This window comes from Colossoma macropomum, unplaced genomic scaffold (genome assembly GCF_904425465.1).
Source record: "Colossoma macropomum unplaced genomic scaffold, Colossoma_macropomum, whole genome shotgun sequence".
NCBI classification, from domain to species: domain Eukaryota; kingdom Metazoa; phylum Chordata; class Actinopteri; order Characiformes; family Serrasalmidae; genus Colossoma; species Colossoma macropomum.
The window spans coordinates 22,180,880-22,194,467 of NW_023494804.1; the positions used below are offsets into that span (position 1 = coordinate 22,180,880).

The window sequence follows — 13,588 nt, forward strand, 5'->3', positions numbered from 1 at the left end:
ATAGTCATTTGTGTACTCAATATATTAATTTGTGGCCTCTATACAGTAAACTGTAGTATCAGTATAAGAATTTGTGGCCTCAATATTAAATTGTAGCCTCAACGTATTCATTTGTGGCCTCAATATATTAATTTATGTCCACACCTTATTAAAAACTGAATCACCATATCACCTTGATGGCGAACTGTAAAAGAGAAGGCTGAGTTTTTCTCCTCTGAATGTCTAATAATCTGTTTACACAATCAAATACAACACACTGAAGATGTCACAAGATTTTAACTATAACCAACAGCACTATGTTATGCTGTTTTACATTTTTTTCCGAACTTGAATAAAATTGTTTCCCTTTTTAAAAGGGAATCTCCCTAGTTTTTCAGAATTTCTACATAATTTACTGGTTAGGATATTAACAGTCATTCAGAATGGTTTGTTCTGAGATGCTCCATTCAATAGAAACGTACCAAGTCAGAATAATTCACAGTGGTGGTGATAATAACCAGACATCAGAAGAGTTTGATGCAAAAGTGGAGCACAGAAAGTTCATACATGAAGTGGTTATGAATGTGCTGCCTGGTGTCTGAGACAATGTTTTATGATAGTTTTGACATAAGGTCATTTTTAAAATCCATTCATGGGAAAGATGTGTGCAGGATGTTGTAAGGCAAAATAGTCCCCACAGAGAACTTATTTTATCAGATGTACTGCTATTATACTATTATGAACATTACGTATAAAAACACAGAAGACACATGTAGGTTTACTGGTGGTTTTGGACAGTAAATAAAATGGCTATATTTGTGTTGTAGACATGGTGACCCCTGGTTCCTATCACCACCACTGTAAAGACATCAAAGTTTGTTTCACTACAAGTTTGTCTACAATTCACCATTTCACAACAAACCACTCTGAATGACTTTGTTTAGGGGTTAACTGCTAAATTATGCAGACATTTTGAGGAATAACCCTTTAAGCATCTTACCTAATGTAAAGGCCATCTTCTTTACTGTAAAACATCCACACTTTCGAAGCAATAAGTATCACAACCTACTACAATCAAACCTGCACTCCATACAAACCATACAATTCAGAAGAACTCTTGGTTAAATGTGATTCATCATGAATTTCTTTTGGCTGCCTTCGATGGCTTTCCCACCTTAATTGTACCAAAATAGTAAGTGTGCAGCAGATTGGCTTTTATGAATAGACCCTTGGGTCTGCTGTCCCTGCATTAGAAGCTGTGAATGAGAGGGTAGACAGATCGGAAGCTGTGAATAAGAAGCCAGCTTCAGCCCTGTGAAATTAAATCTCGATAATCTAAAAGTCATGTGGGGGTTGTTGTAAGCTTTGGAAGGAGGTATCATGTTCCAGTCACCATGCTTTCACGGTCAGGGAGGTGGTCGTGCCAGTTTCCCTGTTTTGGCTGGGTGCAGCTGTAAGGAGCTCAACTTTCTGCCCTCAAGATTTTACTATCTGTTTGTCTAAGGGTTAAAAATATCTGAAGACGTTTCTTCAGTCATCTGAAGACTGGATTCAACAGGTTTGCCTACTTAGAGCTCGGGCTGATGACAGGGTCACACTGCAGCGTTTGGAGCTGTATACTGATTCTGAACAGAATATTTTGACATTCCTTGCTCTGGTCTTTTTTTTCTCCCCTCAAAGGGTTTTTCACTGTAGCCTGAGGCTCAGGATGACCCTGCTGAATGGACTGGAGGTTTCTGCCAGGAACTGTTCAAACTCTGCTGACAACCGGAGCGATCTAAGATGGGATCTGAGCCCAGAGCAGATCAGGCACAGGACAGACAGGCTGATCCAGCGGATAAAGCAAGCCTACGACTTTGTTGGGGCTGTGGACATTGGGAAGGTGTGCGTTGAAAACACGCTACAGGTTTTGGCAGATGCTAAACTGGGTTATGCTGGTGAGTCAGTACAGATTGGCAGACACTTGATGGTAGGGCTGCACGATATGGACAAAATATACTAGTATTGCGATTTTACTGCTACATGTTACGATTGTGATACACCTTTCCAAATATGCAAAATTAGGGATGCACTAATATAGGAATTGCAGGCCATTCCTATTTTCCAAGATATGGATCTTTTCATAAATGTGAAATTTTCATTATATCACCATGAATGTTTAAACAGATGCCAGTTGTACATGGTTATCAAAATGATTTGAAGTACCAATGATTATGATTGCATTTTATATTGTGATCTATCAATAAAATCAGTAATTGTCCCATCCTTATCATCAAGCCCTTTGATTACTTCCCCTTTATTGACTGTTTTATTGTGAATGATGTGCCCACAGCTTCTCGACATGTGCTGGATTTCCCTCAGTACGTGTCCCCTTGCAAAGAGGTGCGATCTGCAAGCACCGAGGCTGACAAGCGCCTCTCTGAGTTTGACGTGGAGATGAGTATGAGAGCGGACGTGTTCCAGAGGCTCATAGCCCTGAAGGTAATGCAATACACGGTGCTGAGTTGAGATAATGATCTCTCCAGGGTGTTCACTGCCCTTTTAATTGCCTTGTTGTGAACGATCCAGCTATGCCACTGGGGTATATTTGAGATCGACTTGGAGATGAGATTGAGGGAAGAGGCTCACAGTCCTGCAAGACAGAGCAGTGACCTCTGCATGGTGTTCAGACAAATGTCGGTTGTATTTCATACAGCCCTCTTGGGGCCAGTGACTGATTTTTAAGACTCTTTAAAGGGGAATTCATCAGATTTTTTAAATCACTGCAAAATTCAATCATTGAGATGTGAACGAAGTCATTCAGCGTGATTTAGTGTGAAATGAGCCGTCCTAGAGAAACTTTCCTTGACAGAATCATTCACAGTGGTATGATAGGAACCAGATGTCTGAAGTGTTTAAGGTCTCTAAAAGCTACATCACAGAAGCTTATTACTGTAAATGATTACAAAAACACTGTCTGATGCCTGAAACAGTCAGTGCGTTTACATGCACTCAGTAATTCGATCATAATCGGATTTCTGCAGTTATCTGAATAGTCAAATGTCGATTAAGAAATCCAATAAAGAGAGCTGGATTTTAGCTCAGTAATCAGATTTCTCAGTGCATGTAAAATTTTACTCTGATTTCCTTTGGATTTCTCAGCATATGCAAAAAAAGACTGCGGTATCTGAAATAAGCAAAGAAGCGATACCGCGAGACGGCAGCAGAACATTTTTGGAGCGACGCTGAAACCAACTACATGCTTGGCAAAATGAAGGATTGAAATATTCTTCATCTTCTAGTCGACGTATGTTAATTTTTTCAGGTAAAGAGGCGCGATGTTAAAAAAAAAAGCAGTGGCATGAAGTTTTACATTACGTTAATGTTAACGTCACGTCTTCTGTGAGTTTATTGGCTGGTTGCAAAGCAGAAATCTGATTACTGCCTGACTCATGTAGACCTGGAGTTTCACATTGTCTTTTTTTTGACATTTTTTGTCAAAATCTGATTTTCTGCAGTTATCAGATTGTTAAGCGTATATAAATGCACTCTTTGATTTACAACAGTTTTGAGATACAGTTTTTTAAAATACATTCACGGTGGAGTGGTACATGTGGGCGTTTTAAAGAAAACCAAAAAAACTTGCCCACATTTTTGCCTAGAAGACCAACCTAAAAGAGTCATTTTCACTGACTGACTGACTGAGTCAGTGTGCGAGGAGTGTAGCCAGCCACATTTTAATCTAGCTGACATTAGCTAGCAAGCAGTGTACTAAGGACAGTTGCAGAGGCGGGAGAAAAGTCAGCCAAAGTTGTGTCGAGTGTGAATTGTAGGGTAACAGTTAAGCTTAATGCTATGTTTACTTGGCGGTAGGTGGACTACAGCATACAGAATACTTCATTGTTTTAGTGGCGCAGTGACTGAAAATTCTACCACCACCAGCGGTAACATTCTACACACCACAACAATCAGTGAAACGCTCTGTTATGAGTTTGTACCAGAGCCAGTTTATGAGGAGCCTGGCCTCTGCGAGGAGCCTGGCCCTGTTATATTAAAAACATGACTGCAAAACAGCAGAGGGCGCCTGCGAGCCTCAATGAATGGGGCAGAATGGAGGTGAACGGCTAAAAATGAAAAGTTAAAATAGTTTCTACTTGCCCAGAACTTTCCTTTAATTTTGGAAAGTAGAGGGGTGTAATTATTTCACTAAAAAAGCAAAGAAAACTTACCTGTATGTTTCCTTTTTTCTACAGCAAACAGGTTTTGGGCAGCAGGATGCTAGCATTACTGCTACTGAGTGCTGATTGGTGAGCAGAGCAGCTCATTGGCTGTTTGCACTCACTGATGTCATAAACATACATGAGGCGCTGTTTTAAATCCTATAAATTGAGGTAAAAAGCGCTCAAAAATAAAACACCAATGTTAAAATGTTTGATGCTGTTTTGTGTTCAGGAAATGAATATATCCCTTTATATTAAACATGTTTAACCGTTCATAAATTATGATTTTGCTCAAATGCTCCAGCTTAACACATTTGGACTCACTCAGGAGCGCCCTCTAGTGTCTGAGAAACCCAGAAGACATTACAGAGTGGTAATTATCCTCTCTAAAATTTCTGTTTTTACCAACTTTTGCCGTCGACTGCATTGGTGAAATAATCCATTTGTTGATTTTTTTTGGAAACTATGAATGTCAAATGTGTCTCCAGACAAACCCAGTATTTTACAAACAGATAAAAGTGCAGAGCATCCACCTGCCTTATACTACCTTAAATAAACAGTCTACACTGCTTAAAGCTCTCTTCTGAAAATCATTCATTGGCTAGTAATGCTGTAGCCATGCCAGTGTTTGCATGGCTTCATGCCGCTGATGGTCGCGTGCTGCTGCGAGGGGCGGAACAATGTTTTTTCAGTGGCAACATGTGAACGCAGCATAAGGCCAAGTCTGATTTTTACTGACGACCAAAAGTTTTTAAAATGCATTCATGCATATTAATTCTGTCTTTCTGAAACTGACAGACTGCTATGTGCATTAAAACTTTTAAACATAAATTGTTGGATTTTGTGTGTTGCAGAATTCTGTGTTGTCAGGCTGACCAGTCAGATCTGTGTTATCATTACGATACTCCTGTAGTTTATTCACTCAGTTGTTAAAGCTTGGAGAGCAGAGGCAGCGCCATAAACTCCTTCACCACCATTTGTCAGCATTTTCTTCTTAAGCAGCCTATGGTGGTCCAGCAAAACTACCAGCTTACCACTTACCACTATTTTATCATTATTAACTTTACATATGAAACTCAGAAGACATGGTGTGTTCACTGGTTATCGGATAGTAAATAAAATGGGTATATTGTGCGTTCTTCGTGACCGCTGGTTCCTATCACCACCACTGTGAAGAAATCTGATTCAGTAAGTTTCTCTACAACGAACCATGTCATAACACGCTGTGAATGAATTTGTTTGCGTCTCAGTGAGTTATGCACGAATTTTTCAAAATCTGTGTAATTTCTACATAATAACTACATTGCTTGGCAGAAGAAGTGTTTATCACAATTATTATTATCTTTGCATACCTGTTGCTGTTTTATAACAGGTCAAGCCCAACAGTGCTACATGAAATCACTGAACCACACAGTGTTGTATAGGGCATACTATACAACATTATGGACAAAGTGTTGTGTGTATGTATTAAGAGATGTCTGCCATTTGCCTGTGCTACTGGGGCGTTCAGGTCCTCTGAGAGGAGACTGTGCTCTCTCTAGAGCATTTACTGCCCTTTTGATTGAGTTGTTATGAGCGGTCCAGCTAATGTCACTGCAGCTCGGAAGTGGTAGAAATGTTTCCACTCTCAGGAAACTATCTGACCTTTATTCTCTGTCCCTGCAGCAAGCATAGCTTAAAGCAGCTTTTGTGGGTTCTTGTTCTGTATTCCTAGGAAAGACAGTCCAGTGGTTTATTACCTGAGTCGAAGAGGTTAATGGAGAGATTAATCAAAGTTGGGAAACGGAACGGACTGCATCTGTCTTCACAAGTACAAGATGTAAGTTTATAGATGTGGACATAGTTATGATCCATTTATTGTTTTGATGAACACGAAATGTATTTTGGTGATATTGCCATGCTGTAACATGTTTCAATACATACAGGTTACTCTTTTTAATATATTATTCTTTGTTTATCACTTTGTCTTATTTTTTGTTTTTCATTATGTAGGAGATCAAAAAACTCTCCAAGCAAATTAGTGAACTTTCCATTGATTTCAACCAAAACGTGAACGAAGAAAATACTGTTCTGATATTCTCTCCAGAGGAGTTAGGTAAACGTCTATACAGCACGTTGGTCCTGCCACGGTAATGTATACAAACACACTGTCAGAAAGTAAAATCTGTACATCTGACTGTACTTCTGTCCTGAAGGTGGTCTTGCGGAGAGCTATACAAACGGTCTGGAAAGGACAGAGGATGGACGCTACAAAGTTACCCTGGCATACCCCCACTATTTCCCTCTGATGAAGAGATGTCATGTTCCAGAGACCAGAAGAAAGATGGAGACCACCTTCCACAGCAGGTGTAAAGAGGTGTGAGGTGTAGATGGAGTTGTATTGTTCTTGTATATTGAAGTCAACTGTTGCCCTTTGTCAGTCATGGTATGATCATAGCGTGTCATCTAGCTTCATATTTGGTCATAGTGTCTAATCTAACGTTGCATTTAATCCATATCTAATGTGACTTGGACATGGTTAGTTTCTAATGTAACTTGATATTTGGATATAGTGTCTATTCTAACTTGATATTTGGTCACAGTCTAATCTAACTAGGTATTTGATAATAGTCTTAGGTCAAATTTGATACTTGGTTAGTGTCTATTCGAACTTGATATTTGGTCATAGTGTTTAATCTAACATTGCATTTCATTAACATCTAATCTCACTTTTGTTTTTGTATCAGTGTCTAACTTGATATTTGGACATGTTGTCTAACTGAACATGCTATTTGGCTATAGTGACTAATTTAACTTTGAATTTCATTAATGTCTAATTTCACCTTTGTTTTTGGTAAGTATCTAATGTAACTTGATATTTGGTCATAGTGTCTAATCTAACTTGATATTTGGTCATGGTGTCTAATCTAACTTGATATTTGACCATAGTGTCTAATCTCACTTGATATTTTGTCATCACGTCTCATTTAACGTGATATTTGACCATAGTGTCTAATTTCACTTGATATTTGATTGTATTGTCTAATCTCACTTGATATTTTGTCAAAGTGTCTAATTTAACTTGATATTCGACCATAGTGTCTAATCTCACTCGATATTTTATTATAGTGTCTAAGCTAACTTGATATTTGGTCATGGTGTTTAATCTAACTTGATATTTGACCATAGTGTCTAATCTCACTTGATGTTTGATTATAGTGTCTGATCTAACTTGGTATTTGGTCATAGTGTCTAATTGAACATACTATTTGGTTATAGTGTCTAACTTGATATTTGATCATAGTGTCTGATCTCACTTGATATTTAGTCATATGTGTCTAATCTTTCTTGGTCTAATGTGATAAACACAAACCTGTGAAGTGAAGGAACCACAGAACTGGTTTCTAGACCTCTGAACTTTGGTACAGAAGAAATGACACAAGCTGTCCTTTTATTTTGCAGGTGAACACAGAAATACTTGAAAGGCTAGTTGAGTTGCGGGCGAAGGTGGCTAAGCTTCTCGGCTTTAGCAGCCACGCTGACTTTGTGATGGAGATGAATATGGCCAAGAACTCCAAAAATGTAGCTCAGTTCCTTGGTAGGTGTTTACCCATCACAGCCCTTTCACACACAATGTATTGTGTGGTTTATTTACACCCGAATCAATTCAGAGTTGATATATTAGGAGAAGTGGTCAAAGAGCTTTCTTCCTTCAGGTAATAGTATACATGTTTTTTTCCTCTTCATTTAAATGCAGTCACATGCTTTCCATAGGTTGCAACTATTGGTGTCATGTTTTAAAGAACAGATATTTTTTTCCTCCTACTGTACAGCACATATAAACGGTATAACATAAACAGTAAAAACATACAAACTAAATAACCCCACTAATTATTTTTGTGTCTGTCAGATGAGTTCTATAAGAAGTTGAAGCCAGTGGGTGTGAAGGAGAGGCAGTACCTGCTGTTCCTCAAGCAGGCCGAGTGTCAGAGGCGAGGGCTGGACTTTGATGGTCAGCTGCACGCGTGGGACATGCCCTATTACATGAACCAGGTGGAGCAGGTCAAGTTTGCAGTGGATAAGGACAAGCTCCTTGAGTACTTCCCTCTGGAGGTGGTGACGCAGGGTCTGCTGGGAATCTACCAGGACCTTCTTGGGCTCCGCTTCAAGCAAGTCCAAAATCCACATGTATGGCACGAGAGCGTGAAGCTCTATACTGTCCTTGACTCTACAACAGGGGAGGAAATAGGACAGTTTTATCTGGACTTACATCCCAGGTAGACAGTATTTTGAGCCCTGATGAAAAACACTTTTTCTGTTCAACTTTTTCTGTTCAATTTTATTCTGTTCCACTTTAAATGGAGCAGCAGTTACATTTTGGCGCTTCAGGTGTCAGTACTGCTGGACTTTAAGGTGGAACAGGCAAATTAGCTACTGAGACTTCAGCATACCATTAACTTTGCGAATATTTATGCCTCTAATGAAGAAACTAACCATATTAACCACATTAAACTAAGATAATACAATGGTTATCAGCGACCAACAATGGTTGGTCGCTTGCACTGCCATCTTACCGCTTTTTTTTCTCATAACACTCCGTTTTAGTGTGCCTCTGAAAAACCTCCATTTGGAGGGCCATGTAGCCCTAACACTTCACCCTACCCCTCTATTTTAACAAAAATCGGGACACTCTTACCCCTAGATGGAGGCCTAAGGGCTAAGTTGTAGGGGCAAGGGGTGATATGGGATTGAGCCTTAATCATTTCATCTAAAATATCTCATGTGTGCATTTTTGATATGGAAAAATATTTAGATTGAATCTTTACGGCCCAGCAGCCAGTGACCTGTTAAATTAACTAGGTTTACATTTGCTCTCCATTGTATTGTTCAGAGAAGGAAAGTATGGCCATGCTGCATGCTTTGGACTCCAGCCAGGCTGTTTTGGGCCTGATGGGACACGTAGGATCCCAGTGGCGGCCATGGTGGCCAATTTCACCAAACCAACACGCACCTGGCCCTCTCTACTGCAGCACCATGAGGTGGAGACCTTCTTCCATGAATTTGGCCACGTCATGCACGAATTGTGCTCCAGGGTGCGTTCAATACCTGTGTTAAATAATAATTAGTTCTGACCACCAGGTCTGAGGCAGTCTACTCGTCTTGTTATAGCTGACTGCAACACATTGTTTTCACCATACCTGTATCATCCCACTGACCAGTGGTTGCTAAGTTGCTTCACTCTAAACTGCTCTGAACTACTTGTTTTGGCAGGTGAATTTGCCAGTATTAAAAACATACTTGAACAGTAATTTTTCTGGAGTTCTATTCTGCAAAACTGTTGTATTAAAGCATTAAAACACTTGAAAAATGAGTCATATTACTTAAATCATCATTTCCATTCACGCTCTGTTTGAATAACTCACCTCATGCTCTGTATGTTTTCTATTCATATTGTGCAGACTCGCTATGCAGAATTCAGCGGCACTCTGGTGGAAACGGATTTTGTGGAGGTGCCATCTCAGATGCTGGAGAACTGGGTGTGGGAAAAAGAACCCCTCAGGAGGATGTCCCGCCATTACAAGGACCGCAGCCCCATCCCCGATGACCTGCTGAACAAACTCATCGCCTCCAGAGTGGCCAACACCGGTCTGCTTTCACCATCCACATTTACGCTTGCGCTGTAGGCGGTGTTACCAACATTCAGTCTGCTGCTTAACTGAACAATTTGGACTATTTTTTACAGAGGCATTAACAGTGAAAAGAGTTTTTAATCACAAGCTGCCCTTTTTTCGCACTGACAGTGACAATATGTACTCACCATGTGGTGTAGATTTACCATGTTGACTTTTTGAGATTGTACATTTGCAGAATATAGATCAGTGTTTCCCAAACTGGACTTCAGGGCCCTCAGACAGTCCACATTTTTTGCAGCACATTGTAATGAAAGAAAAATGTAGAGCGTCTGAGGGCCCTGAGGACTGTGTAGGGAACTGCTGATGTAGACAGAAAGTTTGAGAGTATTTATAGAAACTAGTTGTAGTAGATTATTAATGGGAGATTTTTTATGGACAGCCAAATGTTTTATGCATTTTTCTGTAGGGAGGGACTAAGTGTGATCTGAACACATTTTTGAAATAAATGACACCGAGCCATCCATAAAGACAGAAACTCTGGAGAGTTTCACTAAACAGCCAGATAGGTTTTGTCAATTCTTACATCTATCCAGTATAACAAAAGCAATTAGATAGATAGATAGATAGATAGATAGATAGATAGATATTATAAAATATACTAAACCAACTATAAAATATAATATGCAGCACGAAAATAATGAAGTAAAATCGCATAACTATTATGCAGGTGACAATGCAGTGGTGCACGCCACGTCCAGTGAATGAAACAAATGACTATATACTGTAAATGATAACATATGTTAATAGTTGTATATGAATGCGTGTATAAACAAGTGTCATTGCAGTATGCAATATTTATGGATGTATAAACAAAGTGGCAGTGCAAGATGCAATATGTATATATGTATGTACATATGTAATTGTTGGGTTTCTTTATCTTCTTCTGGGACATTCAAGGACATGAACATGACTTATGACATTTTTATACTTGTTTTCTCTACAAACTAAACTTGGCTGGATTTAATGGTCCTCCATTTGTTGATTTATTGTAAATGCTGAAGATATTTTGCTGTATTTTTCCAGGTCTGATGAACCTCAGGCAGATTGTTCTCAGTAAAGTGGACCAAGTGCTCCACACGAAGGCCTCTGCTGACACTGCGGCTGAGTTTGCCAAGCTCTGCAAGGAAATCCTAGGCATCCCGGCCACACCAGGTAATAAAATAGTAATAACCAAGTAGTGGCTGTTTGGCCACCTAGCTGATAGTGTTGGCAGGGTGTAACCTCTAATATGGGACAAATGAAAGGCTTAGTATGACAAACGAAGGAGCTGAATATTAATGTTTGTTATTTTTGTCAATTGGCAATAAAAGATATTTTACAGACTGTAATCATGCATCAGAAAATCACTATGAGCTAAGGACTGCAGACAGACTCTCTATGGATAAAAGCCTAATCTGTATTGAAGTAATCATTAAACACTGCCATGGAAATATTTGAAATAAACAATAATAAAAAACAGTATAAATACTCACAAGTGGCTGCTGAGTGGCAGAACTCTCTAAGCTTTTGTTCCATCACTCTGTAGACTGTTATATGCCCTCAAATATGCTCTGAGATTGAAGGCATTCTACAAAGCTGATTACATTTAAAATTGCATCCACTGTACGTTGTGATAAGTAATCTGATGAAATAATAAGTCAAAGGATATCAGACTATAGACTGTGGAGTGTCATATCCTCACCCTTGACTCATAGTGTGACACAAGCTTATTATAGAGCAGTGTTAAGTGTAAATGACTCAGCCTTTGCTTTTTTCTCCACAGGGACAAACATGACAGCTAGTTTTAGTCATCTGGCCGGAGGATATGATGGTCAGTACTACAGCTACCTTTGGAGTGAAGTCTACTCTATGGACATCTTCTTTAGCCGCTTCAAGAAGGAAGGAATCATGAACCCGAAGGTGTTTCTCTAGTTTTGCTAAGCTGCTACTGGGGTTTTTTGTCTGAGAGGGAATTCTCATCTATACTAGAACATAATATAGTGCTGAAAATATGGTATTCTGACAGGCCCTGCTAATCCAGTCTGCAGTAAGCACTCACTTGATTCCCCCCACTGAGGCATAGCTTAGTGGGAACAAACTGACAGTAACCTTCATATTGCAGGAGCTTAAAGGGGAATTCCACCTATTTTCCAAAATTCCTACATAATTAAATCATTCAGATGTATATATCTTTATGCAAAGTGGTTTGATGTGAAATGTTCCATTCTATACAAACTTGCAGTGTCAGAATTGTTATAGTGGTGGTGATAGACGTCCAAAGCCTGTAATGCCGCTAAAAGCTCCCCAACAGAAAGGTATTACAAATGCTTACAAATATGCTGCCTGATGCCTGAGACACTGTTATATGATAGTTTTGAGATAAAATTTTGGCCTCAAACCTATTATTTTAAATCTGGAGAGGCAGAGGCATTTAACACAATTGTACCATTGTTAACATTACATAAAACATATAATTTCAAAAGGTGTGTAGGTTTACCAGTTATTTTGAATACTAAAAAAATGACCATATTGTGTCAGGTGCGTTGTGACCCCCGGTTCCTATCACCACCACAGTAAGTAAATCTAAGTCAGTAAGTTTCTCTACAATGATCCATTTCACATCAAAGTCTGAATGACTTTACATCTCAACCACTGTATTATGCAGTATGTTTTGAAATCAGTGGATTTCTTCCTTAGGCCAGATCAGAAGGCACATATGTTTCTGCACCAAGTACAGGAATGTTGTATAAGATCTGTTTACCTTTGCCTGCAGGTGGGTAAGGAGTACAGAAGGGTGATCCTGGAGGCTGGGGGCTCAATGGATGGGATGGAGATGCTGAAAACGTTTTTGGGCCGTGAGCCACGCCAGGATGCTTTCTTTCGGTCTAAAGGACTGGATCGCATTGAAAATGGATACAATTATTGACTTGATCTGTATTACTGTATTAATAAGAATGTGTTGTGTGTTATTGCACTCTGTGAGTCAAAATACCACAGTCTGTTGCATATTCTTCCAAGGACTTTCATTTAAAAGTCATGTTTATGCACTTTGGTGTATATCCAGATCAACATCCTGATCCCTGTTCTATTAGTAAAAAATATAAAGATTTTTACATCATATTTATTGTATCATTCATTAGAGATGAAGCTATAGTTTTAATTGTGTGTTAATCGATTTCTTGCTAGTGAAGACACAAGAAAGGCATCTTGAGCTGAGGAGTGTAGATTGCAAACCGTATTGCACTGGAAATGCTTCATATAAAATGTTAATTGTACCTTTAAAAAAGAATATAGGTGAGACAGGTTAACGAAAAAACAAGCACTAAGGTTATTTGCTAGGTGGGTTATGAAATTATATCTAAAAGTTTCCTTATAATGCAAGCTCCCTACAGACTACAGAGACACTCAAAATATACACTCATGTTCCAATGGCTTGTTTTTTGCAATGGACATTTCAGATGTCCAAAAAAATGTACCTTATTTATTGTGATATTATATGTTTGCCACCACTAGCTTATGTTGGTGTAGCTGCTCTATCTATGTATAAAAGAGTGAGGCAGTCTCTGTAAAAAAGGCAAGTTACTGCTTTGAAAATATATTTTGGAGTAAACATGCAACGTCAGGGTCCTCCTTGATAGTATTGTCTTGTTTGGCCACTAGATGGAGACAAAACCCTAAAATCCATCAGAGCATGTGTTACTTGTAAACCAGGGTTGTTTTCAGTTGAACTATAACAATACCGCCACATCAGAGGAGGAA

At 39.1% G+C, this 13,588-nt stretch overlaps 1 protein-coding gene across 1 annotated transcript; it reads left to right on the forward strand.

Annotated features, from left to right (window-relative positions):
* The first annotated feature begins 1,234 nt into the window (after window positions 1–1,234).
* On the forward strand, window positions 1,235–13,172 carry nln (neurolysin (metallopeptidase M3 family)). The gene is made up of 13 exons (XM_036595683.1): window positions 1,235–1,537; window positions 1,660–1,916; window positions 2,312–2,460; window positions 5,893–5,997; window positions 6,171–6,273; window positions 6,374–6,534; window positions 7,620–7,755; window positions 8,068–8,434; window positions 9,049–9,250; window positions 9,617–9,803; window positions 10,874–11,002; window positions 11,613–11,749; window positions 12,603–13,172. Exons 2-13 carry the CDS (start codon window positions 1,688–1,690, stop codon window positions 12,753–12,755), a joined length of 2,058 nt encoding a protein of 685 aa, XP_036451576.1. The 5' UTR covers window positions 1,235–1,537; window positions 1,660–1,687; the 3' UTR covers window positions 12,756–13,172.
* Window positions 13,173–13,588: the final 416 nt, after the last annotated feature.